Source organism: Onychomys torridus, chromosome 9, assembly GCF_903995425.1.
Source record: "Onychomys torridus chromosome 9, mOncTor1.1, whole genome shotgun sequence".
Lineage (NCBI taxonomy): Eukaryota > Metazoa > Chordata > Mammalia > Rodentia > Cricetidae > Onychomys > Onychomys torridus.
In genome coordinates, this window is record NC_050451.1 from 5,974,529 (window position 1) to 5,996,048 (window position 21,520).

At 47.0% G+C, this 21,520-nt stretch overlaps 1 protein-coding gene across 1 annotated transcript in view; it reads left to right on the forward strand.

Moving 5' to 3' along the window:
* Drgx (dorsal root ganglia homeobox) overlaps positions 1–16,053 on the forward strand; it is a 29,050-nt gene extending 12,997 nt beyond the window's left edge. The window contains exon 7 of the mRNA XM_036199956.1: positions 15,107–16,053. Within this exon, the coding sequence (XP_036055849.1) occupies positions 15,107–15,372 (266 nt within the window). The 3' untranslated portion in view covers positions 15,373–16,053. The remainder of the gene's footprint in view (positions 1–15,106) is intronic.
* Positions 16,054–21,520: the final 5,467 nt, after the last annotated feature.

The window sequence follows — 21,520 nt, forward strand, 5'->3', positions numbered from 1 at the left end:
AAGGTCATTGAGGGAAGGGATGGTCCAGAAAGTATGTAGGTCAGAGGGACTTCTAGTCATCCTCTGGGCTGTGTTCAGTCTAAGCAGCCAGTAGCAGGTAATTCTAGATGGTAGCTTCCTTAGAAAATCAGAGGGACCAATTTTGCTTCTTTGGAAATTCCTGTTGAGGGTAGAGCCTGGAACTTGGCCAGAAGGCTGGAAAAGCCAACATTGGCCACTGTCTGAAAAATCCCTACATCTCATCATTTCTGTGCATGTGCTGAAGGTTGGACTTGATGGCCCTGTCTCAGGCCCAGAGGTGAGGGCAGAAAGCATCCCATGCCTCCCGCTCTGTCCTCTGGCGCTGGCGGAGCTGTCTGGAGCCAGGCAGGCTTCTGGGCTACAATGCATACAGGGGAGGCTTGGTGTTGTGACCTTAGGGATGATGTAGGGCACTAGGACACAGTTGTGCTGGTCAGCTGGGGGACGCTGGCGATGGAAACAGAAGGCATATAGAAAGTGCTCGATGACAGCCTTTGGTAGGAGGTGCTTGTGGACGCTCTAGTGTGGCAGTTTTGAGGAATGTGCAGAGGGGATGTGGGAGACCAGCTTCCAGGCTCACTGAGTAGCCACCATGAGAGAGTGAAGCAGCTGGCTTTCTTGGCCGGGAAACTGTTCACCAGGGACAGAGTCAGAAAACTGTACCCAGGCATGTTCCTCCTTAATCAGTGTGCAGAGGATAGCACGGATTCCAAGTAAGAGCTCTGGAATGGCCTGGCCGGTGCAGCCTGGGCTTTCCCTTTCTCTGGCCTTTTTTTGTAAGTCCTTAAAATAAAATTAAAAACAAAACAAAACAAAACAAAACAAAAACCAAAAAACCAAACTTGTGTGTGTGTGTGTGTGTGTGTGTGTGTGTGTGTGTGTGTGTTAGTAGAGTAGGGGAGTGTGTACATGGGATGGAATGTGGAGGCCATGCGTGAGGATGATTGGCAGCATGTGGGAGGTACTCACTGAATACTGCCTGCCACTACTGCTCAGAGTCCTGTGATTTCACCCTGTGGCATGCCTGGTCATCTCTCACAGACCCTCAGAAAAGTCTGCTCCCAAGACTTCAATGTCCTGGAGCTTTGCTCTCCTTGGGATGCCCCTCCCACCAATCCTTGCCTCACATCTTCCATAACTCTAAGTTTTGACAATGTCAAAAGTCTTTAACAACCCTTGTACGGTGTCATGGAGCTTTGCCTACAGAATGCTTCGAGAGGACTCACATGGGTCAGGTAGCTGGCCTGGCTCACACATAGTGTGGCTCTTGATGGAAATTGTCAGTTTAGAAAGTCACAGGACCCTGCGTGGACAGGGAAGGTCGACAGAACAGCAATGGGTTCTGTTCAGGACAACAGCAAGAATTTTTCTGTGTTGTCTTAACGGACAGACAGCCTTGGGATCAGGATTCATGTGTAGAAGAGGTTATTAATGGCCACAGTGGCACTTGGGTTTGTTCTGGGGAAGTGCTGGCTGCAGGTGAACTAGCCCCTGCTCGGGGCTAGAGGGCTTAGGGCAGCAGAGGGAGGAGCTCCCTGGAGGACTGAACTGCTTAGCTCTATGCCTCTAACCTGTGATTCACAGAATAGAGTGTGCCAGGAGGGAGTTTTCAGGACTCACATTGTGCTCTGTCCAGCAAGCTTGCTCTGGGCTGGCCAGTGGCATTACAGGAGACCTTCCCTCAAGGAAGTCACATCACCTTGCTTCACGCTAAATACAGTCAACCTGCTGATTTTTAGGATGAGATAGCTTTCCCATTGAAGTGGGCATTCTGGAATACTGTAGTTTTTGCCATTTGAATTGTGCACACGCACACACACACACACCATATCACAGGTGCATCACATGATGTTCATTCACACCATGGTGAAATTTTCTGTGTGTTTCTCAGAATAAATTCCCCATCTTCAAGTGGCATGTTACTGAACATGAATCATACAGTGTGCATTTGGGGGAGTCTGCTTTCTCAGGCTCAGTGTTGCGCTGGGTAATTAGGTTTAGCTGTAGATTCTTCGTGACAGGTCATACACTTGGGAAGGTCATCTCTAAGCATATAGTTTGTTTCTTTTTTCACAATCATATACTCCTCCTTTTCTCATCTGCATTTGCTGGTTAGAATTCCTGGTATATTAATCTCTTGTTTTATTTCTAGATAGAGTCTTGCTATGTTGCCTCCACCACCTTGAACTCCTGGGCTTATGTTCCCCTCCTGTCTTTGCTTCTCAAATAATCTTGAGTAGAAGTGATCCTATCAGGCAGTCCTGTGCTGGACTGACTTCCTAATTAAGTTTTGTTGAGATACAGCTAACTAGTTGAGCTACCCAGCCTTCACTGTAACCATCTTCCCAGCTCCTCTGGCGGTCACGTCCTGGTTTCCTCACTTCCGAGACTCCCTGTCCACTTAGATGTAGACATTTTGAGATTGCTATTGTAGACCTTTAAAATCAACAAACTCATTCAATATTACATCTCTGTTTTGGAGACAGGATCTCACTCTGCAGTCACTATGTACCAAACTGGCCTTGAATTCACAGAGCTCCTCCCTCCTGCCTCCCTGGTGTTGGGATTAAAGTCGTGCACCATCACACTCAACTCCAACTTCCTGTCCTGTTGATGTTACCTGTCTTGCCTATTCTTGCTCCCCTGGAAAAGCTCTCAAGGCCTTACAAGCCTGTCTATGATCCTTATTTGCTTAACTATTTGTAGTGCTTAAGACGGGAACTCAGGGTCTCCCACACTAACCACGTGATTGACCACAAAGCTATGGTCTCAGCCCTTGATTTTTCAAGAAAAAAGTTTCACATATGCTATTGCTCAAATTCCTCCTGCCTCAGCTTCCCAAATACCGGAATTACAGGAATGTGCCACTGTGCCTGGCTTGTGTTTACTTTTTCAAGAAGCCTCTTACCAAAGATGGCTACTCCCCTTCTTGTCCTAACTTATTATTTAAAAACCAGTGCTGTGAGTGGACGCAGAGCTTCATCAGATGTTTTTTCAGCAGCTGCTGAAATGGTCCCGTGGTTTTTCTTTTTCTTTGCATTAATATGATGAATTATGTTGATTGGCTTTTAAAATGTTAAATCAACTTCACATTCCCAAAGTAAACCCAAATTAGATGTGGCATGTTATCCTTTTTATAGATTGCTAGATTTGATTTGCTAATATTTTCTTTAGGCTTTCTGCATTTATTATCATGGAGAGGTTGCTCTGTGCCTCGCCGTTTCTTTCCCATTAGCGTACAGAGTAGTGGGTTTCCTTTGGCATTTTCACACAGAGTCCTTCCGGTGGACCCTCTCCTATGATCTTTCTATTTTGTTTCTTTTAGCGCATCTGTACTGACTTCCACAGTGGCTTCACCAGTTTACATTCTCACGGGCAAGGAATATTTGTTCTGCTTTTCCTGAATTTTCACCAGCATTGGCTGGTTTTATTTTCTTAGAATCTCTAATCTAGGTTTTGGTTTAGCTTTGCTTAGTCATGATTACCCCAAATCTTAGCACATTTGTTTGGTTTCTGATGAGGATTGTTCCAGTATCCTCCATGAACATCACAGTTTGTAGATGCGAAGTCCCTTAAATAAAACGGTGTTGTGTCTGTTTATAACCTATACTACCTTCCTATCTGCATTAAACCATCATTAGGTTACTTATGCTGGTCCTTAGTGCAATTTGAATGCTTGTCAAATTGTGTGGGGAGTGATTATAAGAAAAATGTCTGGATGTGTTCAGCAGAGAATATGTTTCCTCTGATGAATCCAGGAACAGATACAGTGGGCCTATTGCATAATAAACCTGCTTCATTCTCCCCGAGTCCTGAGGACAGGCTGGGCTCTGATGGGTGGTTCTGCTGCTTTTACTTGGCATCTTCCAGGGGGGAGCAGGGGCACCCTTTCTTTCTCTCTGAGGTTCCTCTCATTCTAGGCTGGGCTTAAATTCGGTGGTAGTAAGATTCCAAGAGTGTAAAAGCAGGAGTTGCCGAGCCTTCCACACCTGGCCCACACACTGGATGGGTACTGTCTTTGCTATATTGTAGTGATGGAAACCAATCCCAGGGCCAGCTCAGCCTTGGGGGAGGGAATTTCCCAGGGCTTCAGTACTGGAGCTATGTTTCATTGAAAGCTTTCTTTGGAGACCAACAACCATAGCTATAAGGGATACATTGATCTTGTGACATGAATTAGGGACATTTGTTTTTAAACTCAGCTCACTTCCCAGTCCTTACTATACACACTTTGAAGGTGTTGGTTATACTGGACTAATTTCTAGATCAGGCGTTGTCAACCATACTAACGCTGCAACCCTTAAGTACAGTTCGTCATGCTGTGGTGACCCCCAACCATAAAAGTATTTCTGTTACTACTTCATAACTGTAATTTGGTGCTGTTACAAATCATGATGTAAATATCTGTGTTTTCCAATGGTCTTAGGCAACCCCTGTGGAAGGGGTTGAGAACCACTGCTCTAGATCCTTCTAAGACACTCACCTCTGCCCCAGCATAATCTTTGCAGAGTGGAAGGTAATGAAGCTTGGGTAAAGCAGGAGAGAAGCCCAAGGTACTCCAGGAGTGGAGAAAGGCTCTTTAGGAAGGTCTAGGGATATTGATCCTAGCCTGTACTGTAGGCTGTCTGTGTTCCTCCAAACCCCTGAGCCTTCATCATCCAGTATCATCAGCAGGACACCACAGACCACTCTAAGGGCTAAGCATCCAGCAATGGCTTAGGCGTATCCTAGGCTAGGGGCCTGGAGGTGCAGAGGGAGTTAAGTTGGCTAGGAATCCTTGAGTCAGGTGACAGATTTAAACAAAGATATGCAAAGAGAGATATGCAAATGACAAGAACTTGTTCTGCAGAGGAGTAAGGGAGGTTTGAAAGAGCTACAGGAGATTCCTGGGGGTGAGGGCTTCCTGGGACACATGGACTAGCAGCAGCTCCTCCTTCTCGTTACTGGGTCACCTGTGAAAGGAGGTCATCATGGCCACACATAGCGGTGCTATGGTAAGTGGGCATGTCTCCAAGCCTGGTACAGCAATTCCAGTTAGTAATAGCAATTGCCTTTAGAGTCAAGATGACAAGGAGCAGAGGTCACTTTGGGTCTGATAAGAGCTTGGGTTTAGATGTCTGGGGCAGAGGAACTTACACCCCACAAATATTTGCTCACCCAAGGAAGGGCCTCCTGGCCCCCAGGAGGCAGTGAGAGAGGCCCATGGTGCTTGGGCAGTGCACAATGCCCTGGGAAAGTTGCCGCCCTGCAGGATTCCCTAGTACAAGAGTTTAGGGGAACGGGGAAACCTGAGGGACAGAACATGGTCATTCTTCATGAGGAAAGTGATTGGGTCAGCCCTAGCTCCCTCTCTGCCTGGCTATTGTTCATTATTTATATCAGTGCTAGCTCCTGGGATTGTGAGCAGATATCTGAGACACTAAACTTAAAAGGAAGAGAAGTCTGTTTCAGCCCCTGGTTTCTGAAGTTTTGGTCCTTTTGTACTATTGTTTTGAGCCTTTGGCTGCATTGAACGTCTCAGCAAGGGCATGTGGTGAAGGAGGCCTGTGCCTCATGGCAGCTGAGAAGCAAAGGGATGGGAGAGCAGGGGGTAAGCATTTCAATCTGCCTTTCAAAGACATGTCCCCAATGGCCTAACTTCTTCTCATAGTCTCACCCCCTAAAATTCCCACCATCTCAACAGTGCCACAGGCTGGGGACCAACTTTTACTAATACATGGACCTTTGCTGCGGTGTGTGGCGGGGTGCACATTCAAATTCTGGAGGGGTAGAGAACCTGACACTCATGATTTGTAAGGAACCTCCTTGGTGAACATCTCTCCATGTAGCAGTGGGGGAAATTGAGGCCAGCAGAAGCAATGGGACTGCTCAAGGTCACAGAGTACATCTGCTAGTGGCAAGCCAAGTCAGAGGGACACCCGAGTGTCCCTCTCTGAGACCCCAGGCCAGGCTCTCGGATTGATTCTGTTTCTTTGTCAGGCACCTGCTGTCATCTTCTAGCTTAAAACCTACAGTTCATTTTCTGGAAGTCATTTCCTATGGGTGCTGATGGGTTTGCCCTTCCTGCTAATCAATGGGGCCCAGGAGTGCAGGGAGCTGAGAGGAAGTGTTCAGCTGGTGCCAGAGGCTGAGAGAGGCAGCCAGAAAAAAACAGCCTATACATGCTCTAGCTAGGGGTTCTCAGATCTGGGAGCTGCTCATGTATTTAAAAGAAAAACAAATAAACAAACAAAAAACAAAACAACAAAAACAAGAACAACAACAAAACCTCTGGAAAAGCATTCAGGTAGAAATAGGATGCCTTCATTAACTCTGGAACAGCATCAAAAACCTGATGGCGATTGGGAGTAGAATTGGCCCCTGTCTACAAATGTTTTCTGAATGATGAGTGAATGTGGAGACTTTGGATTTATATGTGGTAGAGGGCATCAAGGTAGTGTGTGATTCAGAGTTAGTAGCACTATAGGAACTTGCCAAAGTAGCTTTGTGCTCTTGGTATCAATCACAGTGTGTGACTCTGCTGTAGCCACGGGGTTTCCTTCCATGAGGAGACTTGGAACCTGGACCATAGAAATCTTGAGAGACTGACATGGGCCAACTCACTAGAAAGGACAGATTGTTCCTCGCTTTCTCCATCCCCTAAATATTCCCCGAGTGTTTACTTTGTATGAAAATGGGACCCTTTGGTTCTGGGATCACGGGGTGGAGAAGGGTATTACAGCAAGCTTGGAAGCGTGATGAAAACACACAAGCAAATATCTCACGGTGCAAAGGCTGAAACACTACAGGGCAGGACCAGGAACACAAAATCAGGGGTCTATAGTAGGAGACAGTGGCTGAGCATGAATTTGGCTTTGCAGTGTAGCTGGTTATGACAAACACACCTAGCCACAGCTGCTAAAACCAGGCTGAAAATATCACGGGCATCTACTCACAGACCCATACAGATTCTCCTCGAGAATTCAGGGAATAGGTAATGGGGCTCAGAAATATGGTTCTTCATTTATTTATCTGGTTAGGAACAAAAGGGACTACAGCATTGGTAAGGAATGTCTCACTAGTCGGTGCATCTCTGCTTTCTTTCGACTTTACATTTAACTGGAATGTTCAACAAGGAAACAGTGTAGCAGAGCACTACCTGCCACCCACATGGGTCACATGGCCCTTTAGGAGGAAACTGTGCTATTGGCAGAGACCAGACAGCGCTAACTTAATTTTTCCTGTCAGTCTCTGTAGTAGATCAATTAAGCTGCCAAGAAGATCAAATATTTCAGACTGTATTTATTACATTAAGTATTTATGTTCAGGCCAAGCCTTTAAAGCATGATGTCATATAGGGATAGAGGCCGATTAGAGCAGTTCAGCAGAATTTGCTGTAACTTAATGGAAATCTAATTGTATGTTTTAATTTAGTGTCCAGGAGGTAGTATTTTCCCAAACAAAACAATTCTCAGGCTGTGTGTAAGGACCACGTATTTGCATGATGGCAGAAGTTGGTGGGCTAGAGGGAGGAGGTTGGGGGGTGTCGCAGGCTTGGGGGCTGCTTGGGTCCCATGTGACAGGACTTAGGTATATCAATTCTCACCGAGTGGGAGATGTATGGAGTGTTCCTGGGTGATTCTCATGGTGCATCCTCAGCTTTATTTCATGTCTGTACTAATAGTCTGGTGCAGCTGGAGGCCATTAGCCATTCAGAGTCTTTGCTGGGAGCTGAGGACAGTCTTTACTCCTTTGCAGCTTCAGGGGGGACTGGAGCAACATCTGTCCCATTGTCTGCATGGGAGCAGGCCGGAAAGCAGAGGCCACAAGAAGTACCAGACATGCTGTTGATGAGAGCAATACCTGGTTAGCTTAGAAAATACAATACAACGCAAATAAAAGATGATACATAACCAGCAAAAAGAACCAACCTCTTTGTTTTGGTATTTGTGCAACATTTTTTTTTTTACCCTGTAACTTATTTATACATTTAAATTTATTATTAAAATTAATAAATGTTATATTTCTAAAATTTTTTAAATGTTCTAAATTTATATATACCTGTGATACAAAGTCAACATGCTGTATATAATTTTAAATATTCTATATGCATGTTATTGGATTCCTGTAACTGAGAGTTCTACACCCACAGATTCAACCCCACAGAGGAAGAAATAGAAAATTGTCTCTATACTAGCATGCATAGACTTTTTTCTTGTTGTATGTACAGAATACAGCACAATTCTCTTCCCAGCACTTTCATTTTGTTAGGTATTTGTTATAAACGGTTTAGCAATGATTTACAGTTTAGGGGAGGAGTGTGAAAAATAACAAACATTATGCCACTTTATTTAAAGGTCTTGAGCATCCATGGGTTTTCCTATCCTCAGGGGTCCTGGTACCAATCCCCATAGATACTGTGCACAGCTGTGTGTGCTCTTTTTTCTTTTTCCTTCCTTCCTTCCCTCCTTCCTTCCTTCCTTTCCTTCCTTCCTTCCTTCCTTCCTTCCTTCCTTCCTTCCCCCTTCCCTCCTTCCTTCCTTCCTTCCTCCCTTCCTTCCTTCTGTCTATTAATCATCTATGTATGTATGTATGTATCTTCTATCTATCTATCTATCTATCTATCTATCTATCTATCTATCATCTATCTATCATCTACCCATCACCTTTCAAGTCCTTTGAGATTCTACAGGGAGAATGCTTCCCTTGTGAATTAATCATTTTTTCAAAGGCTCTGCTTCCCTGTGACATCACTGTGAGGATTAGGACCTCAATATACAGATTTGGGGGGGCTCACATATATGTCAAAGCTGGAACACTCTGACTTCCTGTCCCTAAACCTGCTTTTAGCTTGATATTTAGTTCTTGTCTTTTCCATGGCACTAGCCATTCTCCTACAGTGCAAGTTCAACACAGCAGCAGCATGTTCTGGATATAGTATTGACCAGTAGGCCACTCACAGTTCTCATTGCCGTGTGTCACACCAGAATGTCTTCTTTTGTAGAGAATTTAATTTTTGGCCCAATCACGATGCTGGATTTCGGTAAACTAAGACCAAAACAAGATGGGAAGAAGAAGGGAAAAAAAAAGATTGAATGATAACTTCTCTAGCTAATCCCTTCTGACTCCCCGGGTCTAGAAATCAGGAGCTTTGAACATCTGTTTATCTTCTCAAACTTCTCATAACAGAATGAATATTCTGTTTCTGGGGCAGATGGAAAATTTGGTGGAGGAATATACATGGCCGAAAGAGTGCAGGAATTGTCCCCATGACAGGTAGGGAAATTATAGATGGGAATGTCACTTCAGTGGAGCATCTTGATGCCCATCTCCTGTTCTTGGGGCCATCCTCTGGATACTCGGAACAAGTCAGGCCGATTAGAACAGAAAACTGGAGGAAGCTGTGAGCTGGGACTTTCACTTGCCCTCTACTTTGTTCAGGATTTATGGAAGTTATAGTTGTTTGAGGACTTAGCACCCTACTTTCTAGACTAGATCTCAGTGGTAACTTATGAAGTAGGAATGAATTAAGAAGCTTGAATGATGGAAGGTCTTGGAGTCATGATTTCATTCTCATCTTCTGTATGGTATTCATGAAACTGTCTGAAGGACTAAACACTTTCTGATAGGCCGCGTGCTGAATGTTTTTGCCCAACTATGGCACATGTTCTGGGCATGTGCAGGTGTCAGGCTGAGCTAGGTTGTTGGCTCTATTAGGTGCATTTTCAACTTGTGTTATTTTTCCCTGGTGCTGGGTTCATTGGTGTGCGACCCCATCACAAACAGGGGAACCTTTGTGGTCCTGGCTGCATCACTGGGCAAGGGTCATACTTCAAAAACTACCTTCTTCTAATTCGACAGGCCGAGAGACATCCTTTTATCCTTGAGCTTCTGAACTCCAATGATGACTTGATTTTGCTGTGTGCATTTTCTGAATGCCTTTGTTACTTCTTTGATGCACTAGAGAAGAACGCTGAGCCTCTCTTCTGGCCAAATCGATGTCACATGTTTTTCTATGTGTATGTCTGTGGGTCATGGGGATCTGAACTCAGGTCCCTATTCCTACTCAGCAAGCATGTTACCCACGGGCTCCCTCCCTCGTCCTCAGATAATCTTTTGTAGACTTTTCTAGGACTAAAGAGCCTTAGGTTTCTATGTGTTGAGTTTTTTTTTTTTTTTTTTTTAAGGCTGTTTATATAATCTTGTCTCTTCTATATTACCCACCTACATGTTTGCTGTCAACAGTCACATTTTTTCCCCCTGTTTGTGATAGCTTTCTAAATCAGACAATTGTAGCCAGAAATGCATATACAAGAACCCAGAAGCACCGGGGAAAGGCTTTGAATGGACTTCTCATGGGCATTGAGTCTTGGCCTGAGTGTTTCCACTTTAGCTCTTTGATGACCACCTGCTCTGGGAACAGGGAGGATGAAGTTCACCATTGTTGTCTCAAGTTCTCGGGAGTGTTTTGGCCATGGAAGCTATTTGGGATGATGACTTGTGGAGACATCTGGTGGCCTGTCCTCATTTGCAAGATTACTGAGAAATCAAGAGTTAGTTTTATAGGGATTCTACGTGGAAGTCATTGTTTTCTTTGTTTAAAAATGGCTGTGAAATTTAAGGGAGATGTTGGCTGATGGCAACTTAAATGAATATGTGTGTGTGTACCCAGCAATATGGAGTGTCACCCCCTTTTCCTAGAGTGATGGCAGGAATCTGTTGATGGAGGACTAAAGGCAAAGTATAGCCACCCGAGAGGAAGAAGATTTTGCCATCCTCATTCCTGTGGATTCTGCCTCTATTAAGGCAGCTTATAACATTATGTGGTCACAACAAGTTTCCCATAAAGTCACATTGACAACGTACTCAGGGACAAACCAGGTTTCACTTTGGACAACTGGATCATTGGTCACAGATCACAGATTCTACACTTCTCCCTGTTAAATCCCATCCTGACTCCATTGTCTTCTGCTTGCTTTTGATGCTATCACATAGACAGTCTCCTGTCTGTCTCATACACATTTCCATCCTGGCTAGTCACATCTTCCATGATTTTATTCAGGGCAGGGCAGGGCAGGACAAGGGGAAGACCCTTTTGGATACCCCACTGGACATTCTTCCTCTGCCGAGGCTTCATGCTTCAGCTTTCCTGGATGGGGGTTCAGGCATTTGTGAGTTAATTTAGATACCCTGACCATTGATGGATGCCTTAGGAACCCAGTGGTCAGTGTCCATCTGAGAATCGGTGCCCTGCTTCACAGTCTCATCTGTAGGCATGTACCAGCTTGACGAGGTTTACAACCCTGCAATGCTGCTTTAGTCAAAGACCCACCAAGCCTTCAGGGTTGAGGGAATTAGCCAGTGGGTGTGAAGATGTATGGCTAGGCCAGTGTGGGGTTGCCCCAGGGACTTTAGAAGTCCTCAGTCACTGTAGGAATTTGAAAAGAGTCTCTTGTGGTCCTTATCTTCCTGGACTACTAGTTGGACCCATCCTTTGAACCTGTCAATTTTTAAAATTTATTTTAGTTATGGAAAAGTGCATTTAACTAATTTTATTGTCTTAGCCACATTAAAAAGATTTATTTTAATTAATTTAATGATGTGTATGTATGTATGTATGTATGTATGTATATATGTATGTATGTCTACAGGAGGGGTATATGCATTTGAGTGCTATGCTCTTGGAGGCCAGAGTGTGTCAGATCCTCTGGAGTTGGAGTTCCAGGTGGTTGTTAGCCACCTCATGTGGGTTCTGGGAACTGAACTTGGGTCCTCTGCAAGAGCATTTTTTGCTTTTAACTGTGGAGTCAGATCTCCAACACCTTCATCACTTTTAAGTGTACATTTCAATGTTGTCAAATATGCAACCATACCTGGATGTACAGAGTTCCACATTCCTCAATTCAACCACCTGCAGGTAGAAACTTGGATCTATGCAGACCTAGGCACACGTTTTTCTTGTGATTATTGCCTAAACAATACAGTATGATGGCTACTTGCCTAACGCTTGTATCATCCAGAGATGAGAGGAGGTGTGTGAGAGGATGCTCATGGGTTCTGTGCAAACACTATCACTTTCTTATAAGGGCCTAAGGCATCCTTGGGTTTTGGTGTTGAGGTAGTCTGACATGAATGCTGAGGGATGACTGTTTACTTTGTGAGATCTTTGAAGTCTTTTCCTCTCAGAAAACTAGACCTGTGTCAATTAGACAGTAGCCCCTGTCCCTCCTTGCCCCAGTCCCAGAGCGATTTGTCGATTGTCTTTAGCATGCCCTGTGACTGGAATCCTGGAACACCGTCTTCCTAATGGCTAATTTCACTCATCAAGTCCTTGGGGTCCCTTCTTGTTGTGACATGGGTCAGTGTCTCCTTCCAAAGAAGAACATCACTCCATAGTGTGTAGCACTTACAGTTTTTAATCATAGGGTCCCCTAGAGCCTTTGACTTCATTTGGTCCTCAGTTTCCCCATCTGTCTAGGGTGGGGGTGGGATGAGAACTGGGCCACAAACTATGTTCTGAATTATTTTTATTCACCTCTAAATCTGGGGCCAGAGGGCCAGGACTGAAGTTATTGGAGACTGTTGAGACCGTTGTTGGTGTCACCTAGGGCATGGAGACTGTGGCCTCAGGAGAAGCTTTGTCACTTCTGTATTCTACAGAAGGAAATTGTCACCTGAGTCACAGAGCGTCTATCTCACATGACACGCTGGAGCAAGTCCTGTTCTGTGGCAAAACTAGCCTTCCTTAAGTAGCTCAAAACAGTGGCTGCTTAGGGCTGAGCCTGTTAAGCCTGAAGTTATGGCCTCTTCCAGGTCCCCAGCTCACTCTCGGGGACTTTCAGCTTGTGTGCGACCCTGGGCTCCATGCCGCTTGGCCTCCTCTCGGAAGGCTGGATCTTCTCCAGTCTTCTCTCTTTTTACTAGTCGTTAACAAAGGTTTCTAGGTTTAAATGAAGTTTGTGATCTTTATAGAAAAGTGTGGGGCTGGAGAGATGGCTCAGAGGTTAAGAGGAGCTCTTCCAGAGGTCCTGAGTTCAATTCCCAGCAAGGACATGGTGGCTCACAACCACCTGTAATGAGATCTGGCGCCCTCTTCTGGCCTGCAGGCAGACATGCTGTATACATAATAAATAAATAAAGCTTAAAAAAAAACAGTGTAACATTCCAAACTGAGAAAACCACAAATTCTTTGTTATCCCTTCTGCCCAAAGCGATCAAAATTCTTAGTATTTTGGTCTCTTCACAACTTTGGTTCTTCACACCTTCTTAGACAACAAGTACCTTGTTGGGAAGGGAACTTGGAGGGGAGAAGGCCTCCTAAGGGAGGTCCCCAGATCATGGCGCCAGCACAGACATCCTTCCCACCGAAGACGGAGTCTCTGCAGTGACATCTCACTATGGCATGTGTCAGCATACCACTTTGTGTGAAGCCCCTGGGAATAGGCAACAGGCAGGGCTCAGAGCTTGATCAAACGCACCTCGGGTTAGATTCCAGCCAAGCAGTCAGGGTTTGGAAAATGGTTCTCAGAATTCCCTTGTGCTCTTGGCCTTGGTGGTATGTGTCCCCCTCATCTTGGTAGCTGCTGCCTGTGTAGCAGGTCCTCATTTAAAAACCAAGGCGCCAGAATCGGCTGTTCCCACCTCTATAAAGCATGGAGATTCTGAGTCTTCATTTGGAGAGAGCAAGGAAGAATACTCATTCCTCTCAGGGCCATACTGATGATGAGAGGCGATGGGGAGCAGGGCCAAGGGGATCTTCTTGCTGCTTTTGAGCAGGATGGGCAAAGAAGGGCAAATCCTTGAATATGCTGAAGAGGAGGAGGGTTGCCCAGCCCTGGCATTGAGAGACAAAGCTTGTCCCTTGGAAAGGAGGGTGGAGGCCTTCCAGATGCCTACTGCTGAGGTCACCCCCAGAGGCTGGTCTCTCTGAGATACACCCCTTCATGACTTTGAAGGCTAAGTGGGCACTGGAATTATATTTGGATTATTGCTCTGAGGTGGCCTGAAGAGGGTATTTCAAGCCATGCTCAGAGAGTGGAAAATCAGCCACAAGCACTTATGGGCATGTCCCAGATGGTGGGGGACAGGGCCACAGGGGGTTCTAGTCTTTCCATGGTTCTCAGCTCTGGCTTGGGACCCTTCAGGAATCCCAGTGCAGTATGTCTCATCTTTGCCAGCCAATAGGCCACAAGTGAGGAAGAATAATAACCCATGGCATGGGTTTGTGCTAAATGTGTTTCCACCAACTACTTCAGAGCCCCAGAGCTCAGTCCTTTCAGCCCTGGGGCCATAAGCAATAGCCAACAGTTCTTTTCATCGAATGGCCAGATCCAACTGACTTAGTGAGCATTATGTCTTCTCAGCAACTTTGCAGGCATTTGGAGAAGAATTCTTATAACTGGAAAGATAATCAGTTTAAGCAGTTGACACCTGTAATGAGCTGGTGCACATGGTGAGCTTCTCCAACATTGCAGGCAGACCATACCACCATTTCATTTTATATCCCATGTGGTTCCCCCAACCCCCGTGTGGTCCCTGCAAAGTCATGGTTCACAAAGATTTGATCTTCTTGGATGGGTTGTTTTCTGGTCTCACATGGAAGCTGTGAATGGTTTCGAGCTAGCAGCTGGCACAGTGGCTGGGTACCCAGCAAAGCCTCACACTGAGCTGTCATGGGTGACTTGTCACACAGTTTGGGAGTGTGGGATGACTTCATCAGACCCTCATAACAATCCTGGATATATATATATATACACATACATATGTGTGTGTGTGTGTGTGTGTGTGTGTGTGTGTGTGTGTATGTATGTATGTATGTATTTCCACCTCACCAAAGTAGGAGCTAAGGTTCAGAGAAGCCAATGCTGGAATAAGACAACACAGATGGCTGGTGAGAGAGAGGACCAAGACTGATCAGGTCTCCTGATGCTTTGGACAACCAACTGGATGCCTAGAGCCATGCATCCTTGGTGACCTGGGGTTTTGTCCTCAGTCTAGTGTCTGGAACCAAAAGGAATTAATGTCCCTCTTTTGGGGCCCAGCCCCTCCCCAGCCCTAAGAAACAGGGTGTGGACACTGATGGAGCCTATTGTTTTCTTTCCTCTAGGAGGCCCACTGTGCTCTTGCTGTGTTCCAGACCCCATGGGGCTCTCCTTCCTCCCCACTTACGGCTGCCAGAGCAACCGCACAGCCAGCGTGGCTGCCCTGCGCATGAAGGCCCGCGAGCATTCAGAAGCGGTTCTGCAGTCAGCCAATCTCCTGCCGTCGACCAGCAGCAGCCCCAGCCCCGCCTCCAAGCAGGCACCTCCAGAAGGCAGCCAGGACAAGACCCCCCCAACCAAGGAACAGAGTGAGGGAGAGAAGAGTGTATGAGGGTCCAAAGTACCCAGCCTGGAGCCCTGCCCACCTCCTGCTTCTCAGCCTCAGCCCTGCAACTCTCTGAACCACAAGGAGTGGCCACCTCCTCATGGATCTGGCAGGGAAAGTGGGGCCTGCAGCCATTTGACACCCGGAGAGAGTCACTCTAGAGTTCTGCTGGTGGGCTGCGTTGTTGTGGCTTTTCTTGGTGACAGTTCCCAATGGCACTGAGTGGCTCTGGAGACTGCTCTATGGTGAGGCTCTTGGGTGTTTGCTTGTTTGTTTGTTGTTTTCCAGGCCAAGCAGCATTGGGACAAAGTATGTTCGTTCCCCTCAGCACTCTTCTTGAGCTGTCTGGGGAGTTCTTGTCAACTCCGAGGACTGTGGCATAGATCACCTCTGAAAGACACCAAGAAGTGACATCTCATGATAGGAAAGGAGACAGTCACTCATATTGTTCCAGAACCACAGAACTAGTAGAACATCTACCGGTTCTCACTCCCTCAGCCAAGACTGGCAACAACCCCCTTTCTCTTGTTTGAAGGTTTTGGGTAGGAAGTGATAGGTTGTGGGGTGACTGCACAGTGGTCTTGACTCTGGCAGGGTTCCCTGGACACATCTGGCTGGTCCCAGTCACACAGCCTGTCGGTTCTGTGACCAGGGGCCTGCTATCTCCATACTGCGGGTGTGGGCAAATGTGGGTCCCCTGCAATTCGAGTGTCCACCTCCAGGCCCTGTGTCTCTTCAGAAGAATGGTAAAGAATGCTGGGTAGGTCACCAACCAGAAAGGAGCTTTGTGGCCTGTGAAAGGCCAAGAGCCCCTGAAGAGGGAAGAGAGCCCCAGGAAGTCTCCTGAAATACTCACGCACAAGTCAACAGCTCTTCTTCATGTGGAGGGGGTCTGCAGGGGCCGATGAGACAGGCCGATGTGTCAATGTGCAGACAGGAAACCCAGGAAGATGATTCCTTGTGGTGGAAGAGAATGGATTCCAAAGGCCACATTGCATAGAGATTTCTGCCTCAGTCTGGTGTGCCTGTGTTCTTTCACATGGGTGGTGACCCGGAAGAGATCAGAGGGAGAAGTGCAATAGTGTGAGCCCCGCCCCCTCCGGTCCTGGAAGGGTGGTGGTCTGCAGCACAGCAGCTTTTGCTGATGACATTTCCATGCAAACAGTTGCTGGTTTCATTTCAGTTGTCATCATTGAAAGGCCCTCTGCCTCCCCTTGATTCTTCAGGAGCCCCTACCCCTATAAGCCTCCTAAGTGTACCGTACCTCACTTACAATTACTGCAATGCATTTGTTAGAACACACTGTCTCCTTTAAAAAAAGAAAAAGAAAAAGAAAAAAAAAAGCCAGATCCTTGTTCCTGCTGTATTTTGCTTGTTGAGTACAAAGATGAAGTGATTTGCCAAAAAGCGGCCAAGTTGCTTCCATTTGCCTGTAGTTACGAAGGTTTGGTTGAGCAATGTATGCTCCAGCCCTTATGCGCACTAACTCTTCAATCTAATTGTTTGATTAAACTCGTATTTCCTCCAGAAAGGTACATAAATAAGTGAACTGTTGGGCAAATTAAGAATACTTAACAGCATTGCATCCGAAAAGTAGTTATGCTGATTAAATTTTGTGTCCTTGAGGACTTTCAGGAAATTACTTTTGATCGTCAATAACACAATTAAGTAAACTACACACACATTAGCATGAATAATTGATAAGAAATTATGTATTACCACGAAGCACTGATTTAATAATTCATGACGCGACACTCCAGTGACTGTGCAAAACTGGATAACATTGAAAAGTCTGCCTGACGTTCTGGAAAGAAAGGGAAAAAAGTGAGCGCCAAACCTCTGCAGAGATATCTGAGCACTTAGTTTTGCTGTACAAAGGGAAAAGGTAACCGATGCATGATACTGTTTCTGTTCGTTTAAACACCTGAATAAATTTAGACTTTAAAGACCTCCCTTGACTTCTCTTTCTCCTTCCTGGTCCCTGATCCCTAAGCTTCCGGGCTGGGTGGAGTCTGCTCTCTGATACTCCAGTTGGCCCCCGTGCAAATGGAAATGTTCTTGAAGCTTGCAGGAGGAGGACTTGGAAGCCTCGGGCACAAGAACCTTTTAGCAGATGCTGGAGCAGGTTGAAGCCCCTGTGCAATCCAGAGTTCTCCCTCAGGTCTTCAGGACTCAGGCCACCTGCCCCACCTTGTCCTAATCAGGGCCATCATTGGCGAAGTGCTCTTTGGGGCAGTTATAGATGGAGCCCCTGTGGGCTGCCCTGTCTGCACAAGTTCATAATGTGACTATAAAAAGACATCCAGCTTTGGTCTGGGAAGGAGATTCAGGCTCTAGGGATTGATTGATGATTGATTAATAACTATTATTAATTTATTAGTTGAAACATTCCAAAGAGCATATCTTAATGGAGGGCGGGTTATGGTAATAGAGCTTAGAAGCCACTATAGCCATGACATGGGTAGTGGCCAGCCTTGGTCAGGGTGATGGTTCTGGGCCGAGGAGCAATAGCTGGGCCCCAGGGGTATCATAGTGGGTGACGTGGTACAAGGCACTGGGCCATTCCCAGGAGGCTTCCTCCCTCTCTCAGTTTGCATTTATTTAGGACTATCCAGTGCAGTGGGTCTCTCAACTGGGTAGCAAGAGCTTTGTTAGACACCACTGTCCCATTGGCTGGGAACACAACAGGGGTTAATGCATTACACCATCACAATCCACCCATAAGGTACGTACTGCTCCTGCTCCAGTACAACCCTCTCTGAAAATCCAAAGTCCAAAATGTTCCAAAACCCAAAAGCTCTTGAGTGCTGACAATACCGAAGTGGAAAATTTCCATTCCACACTTCGTACCCAAAATCATTGAAACAGCTATGTATGGTCTATGTAAAGAGTTTATGAGCACCAAACCTGTGGTTTCGTTTGGGTCCTTTCCCCAAAGCATCTCATTATATTTATGAAAAAAAAAAAAAAACATTCCAGTATCTGAAGACGTCTCAAATCTCAAACGCTTCTGGCCACAAGCATCTGAGACATTCCTATACCCATTTAATGGATATAAAAATTGAGGGCAGGAAGGTTGACTAGCGTCTCTAGAGTGGCATTGCCTGGTGAGGTTCAGTGGAGGAACAGGGGCTCACTGCTGAGCACACAGCAGTGCTTAGTGGCCCTGCTCCTACACTGGGGCACAGGTGGCCTCTGAGAGCAGGTGAGTAGCAGAAATCTGACAGATGGCAAGTGGGGCTGCTTTGTTGCTTTGCTTGCTGTCTATGGACTCTGGCCTGAAGGCTTGTGGGAAGGGAGGAGGCCTCCCTGGGTTCAGCCTAGCAGAGCAGAGGCCAGCCTGTTCCCTCTTGGTTTGCCTCTGGGCCAGAGCACTAGCCTCCTGGTGTGTGCAAGTCTGTTTGGGGACATACCCAGCAGGGATTCCCAGCCAGGATGGTATGAGAGCTCCTGGGCACCTCAGATGGTTTTTCTAGGGTGTTTACCACCAGTCAGGCTGGGACTCAACCAATGCACACAATGAAACTTTCTGGCTTCACTAGAAACAATAAAACTTTTGCCAGTTCAGAGTCTTGCCAAGGCACCCATTTGACGTGTTTGAAATCCCAGCTCTTTTGGCTCTGTGGTTCTGACAAGACATCTCACCTCTCTGTGCTGTAGCTCTTCTGTAACCATGGCAACAGACTCTTGGGGTTATTTTGAAGATGATGATTGGATCCATTTCTGAATGGCACCTGGTGCAGAGAAAGCACAGTGTGAAGGCTGGTTCTCTTCCCACCACATCTCGTAGGTAGCAGGGTCTGGAAATTGTTTCTTAGTTGGAAACTTCATGTCCTCAAGAAGGAAAGGGGGGAAAGGGGATGAAGGAGCTCACCAGACCCCTTTTCCAGCAAAATTCATGGAAGAGCAGGACTTCCACCTAGAAGGAGGCATATGTTCGGGCTTGCACTTGACCCTCAGCACTGAGCCAGGTAGAAGCAGGGTTCTGGGAGCAATGAGGAAGCCCTAGTACAGGTTCTTAGTTTCGTGCTAAGTTGAAACCAGTAAGTCAAAGAGATACCAGGTAACTTCATATGTCTCAGACTCATCGTGGATTTTAGGGGGGCAGGTTTCAAGAACCAGGAAGTTGTTGGGGTCTCCCTATTTCTTTCTGTGGCTCTCTGCAGAGAGGCCTCTGATATCTGCTGTGGGCCACACAGCCCCTGTTTCACCTCTACTCTGTCTCATTCACCTGGACATTGATTGGTTCATGGTAGTTGTGGGGCTTCATCTGGACCGCTTGGGTAGTGGAACTGATCAATCCAAACAGGGCCCAGCAGATACTCCTGGTCCAAAGGAGTGTGGCCAATCAGGGCTGCCCAGGTTTTGCCCTACCTGAGGGAGACAGATCCTCGGGATCTAGATAGAGCCTCTCAGGGCAGGCTGCGTTAGAGGCAGGGAAGGGTAGATGTGGTGGAAAGAACCATCATATGGATGATACATTCCTTAAAGAGTGATTTGAGAGATTCACTTATAAAATGGCCATTGAGGGCTCCGGGTGAAGCTCCGAGTGTGTGCCTTGTGGTCATGATGATGACCTGGGGGTGATTCCCAGGACCACATAAAAGTAGGCGTGGTGATGCTTGCCTGTCCTGGCTCTCAAGAAGTGCCAGCAAAGGATCAGGGCTCCAAGGTTGTCCTCTACTACACAGCAAGTTCAAGGCCAGTCTGGGCTGTTTGACCCGCCTCCACTTAAAAAAGTAAGGCAGCACAGCCCCAACCCAGGGTCCACTCTAGGACACAGGAAATCCACTTCCTCATAATTCATAGCAGGACTCGGCCACTGCTTCAGATCCACACAGAAGCATGAAACGTGTAACATGTCTGCTCAAATCCAGGAGGCTCCTGGACTCTGTGGCCACACAGCACCCAGCTGCTCCCACCTGCCTCCAGATGGCCCTTCCAGTGACAACAAAGCTCTTGCATGGGGGGATGGACCAATGGAGCCGCAGCACCACCAACAGCTGTTCCAAAGAAATGATGTGTGACATACCCCGGGCCTGCATTTTCTCTGTCCTGACTGTGGCCGCATTCTCCCTCCCAGTATGAGCTGTTCTCCCTCCAGAACCAGGCCCAGCAGCTCATTCCATCTGTTGGATTCTGATAAATGGCCCTTGCTCTAGCCCTAGCCTGGACTCCCCCACTGGAGTCCCCATAGACATTAGCATCCCTATAGGACTGGCCGGCCGCCTGGGGCTGGGGAGGCAGGACAGGTCTGGGAATCTGAGCTTTGACATGACTACCTGTGTGACCTGGGGCAGCTCAACTCCCCGCTCCTCTCCAATACCTGTGGAGTGACTGTTATAACCCTCATTTCCAGCAAGGCAAGGAGAAGCAAAGGTGCAGGCAGCTTCGGAGTGGGTCTCAGGAGGCCAAGGTCATTGGCCGCTTCCTGCAGCGTCTGGAGCTACCTCCTCCTGCTTTAGTGTGGCCTGGTGAGATGCAGCCAGCCTAGGACTGGGGAGGAGGCAGAGGCAGGAAGTGAACGGGCCCGGACTGTCCCCAGGGCTTTGCCTGCTTTGAGCTCCCCTCCTCCCCCAAGGTTGGGAGGGGCAGGGAGAGGGACTAAGTGATCATGTAATGGCCGCATCTGTCAGCAAGGGCCAAATGGTTTTTCCAGGAGTCAGTGAGCTAATGACTCTGCAGCGGGAGAGCGGGTGATCGCTTTTCCTAAGTGGAGCACTTTATCTACAAGAACGTTAGAGCAGCGTGGCTGCAGGCTGCAGGCTGCTGGGACTTGGGAACAGCTGCTCTGCTCCCAGCCTCGAATTAGCTCCCTGTTCCTATCAGCTTGTCTCACACCTGCGGCCAGAGGGCAGCCTGCAGGTGGCAGTCAAGGTGGCTAATAGGGGGTGATCCAGCTCTACCCAGGGAACAAGGATTCCACATCATCCCTTGACTGTGCGTCTTTGACAAGTCCCTTGACCTCTCCAAGCCTCAGTTTTCCCATCTGTGAGATGGACTCATTGAGTGTTCTCCTGGAACGTGTCTGGAGCTGTGCTGACTCTGTGCATGGAAACAGCATGCCAACACATTATGCAGTGGGCTCTGTCGCCAAGGGTTACAAAAAAATGGCTACTTTTCCAAGGATTGAATATACTAAAACAAAACAAAA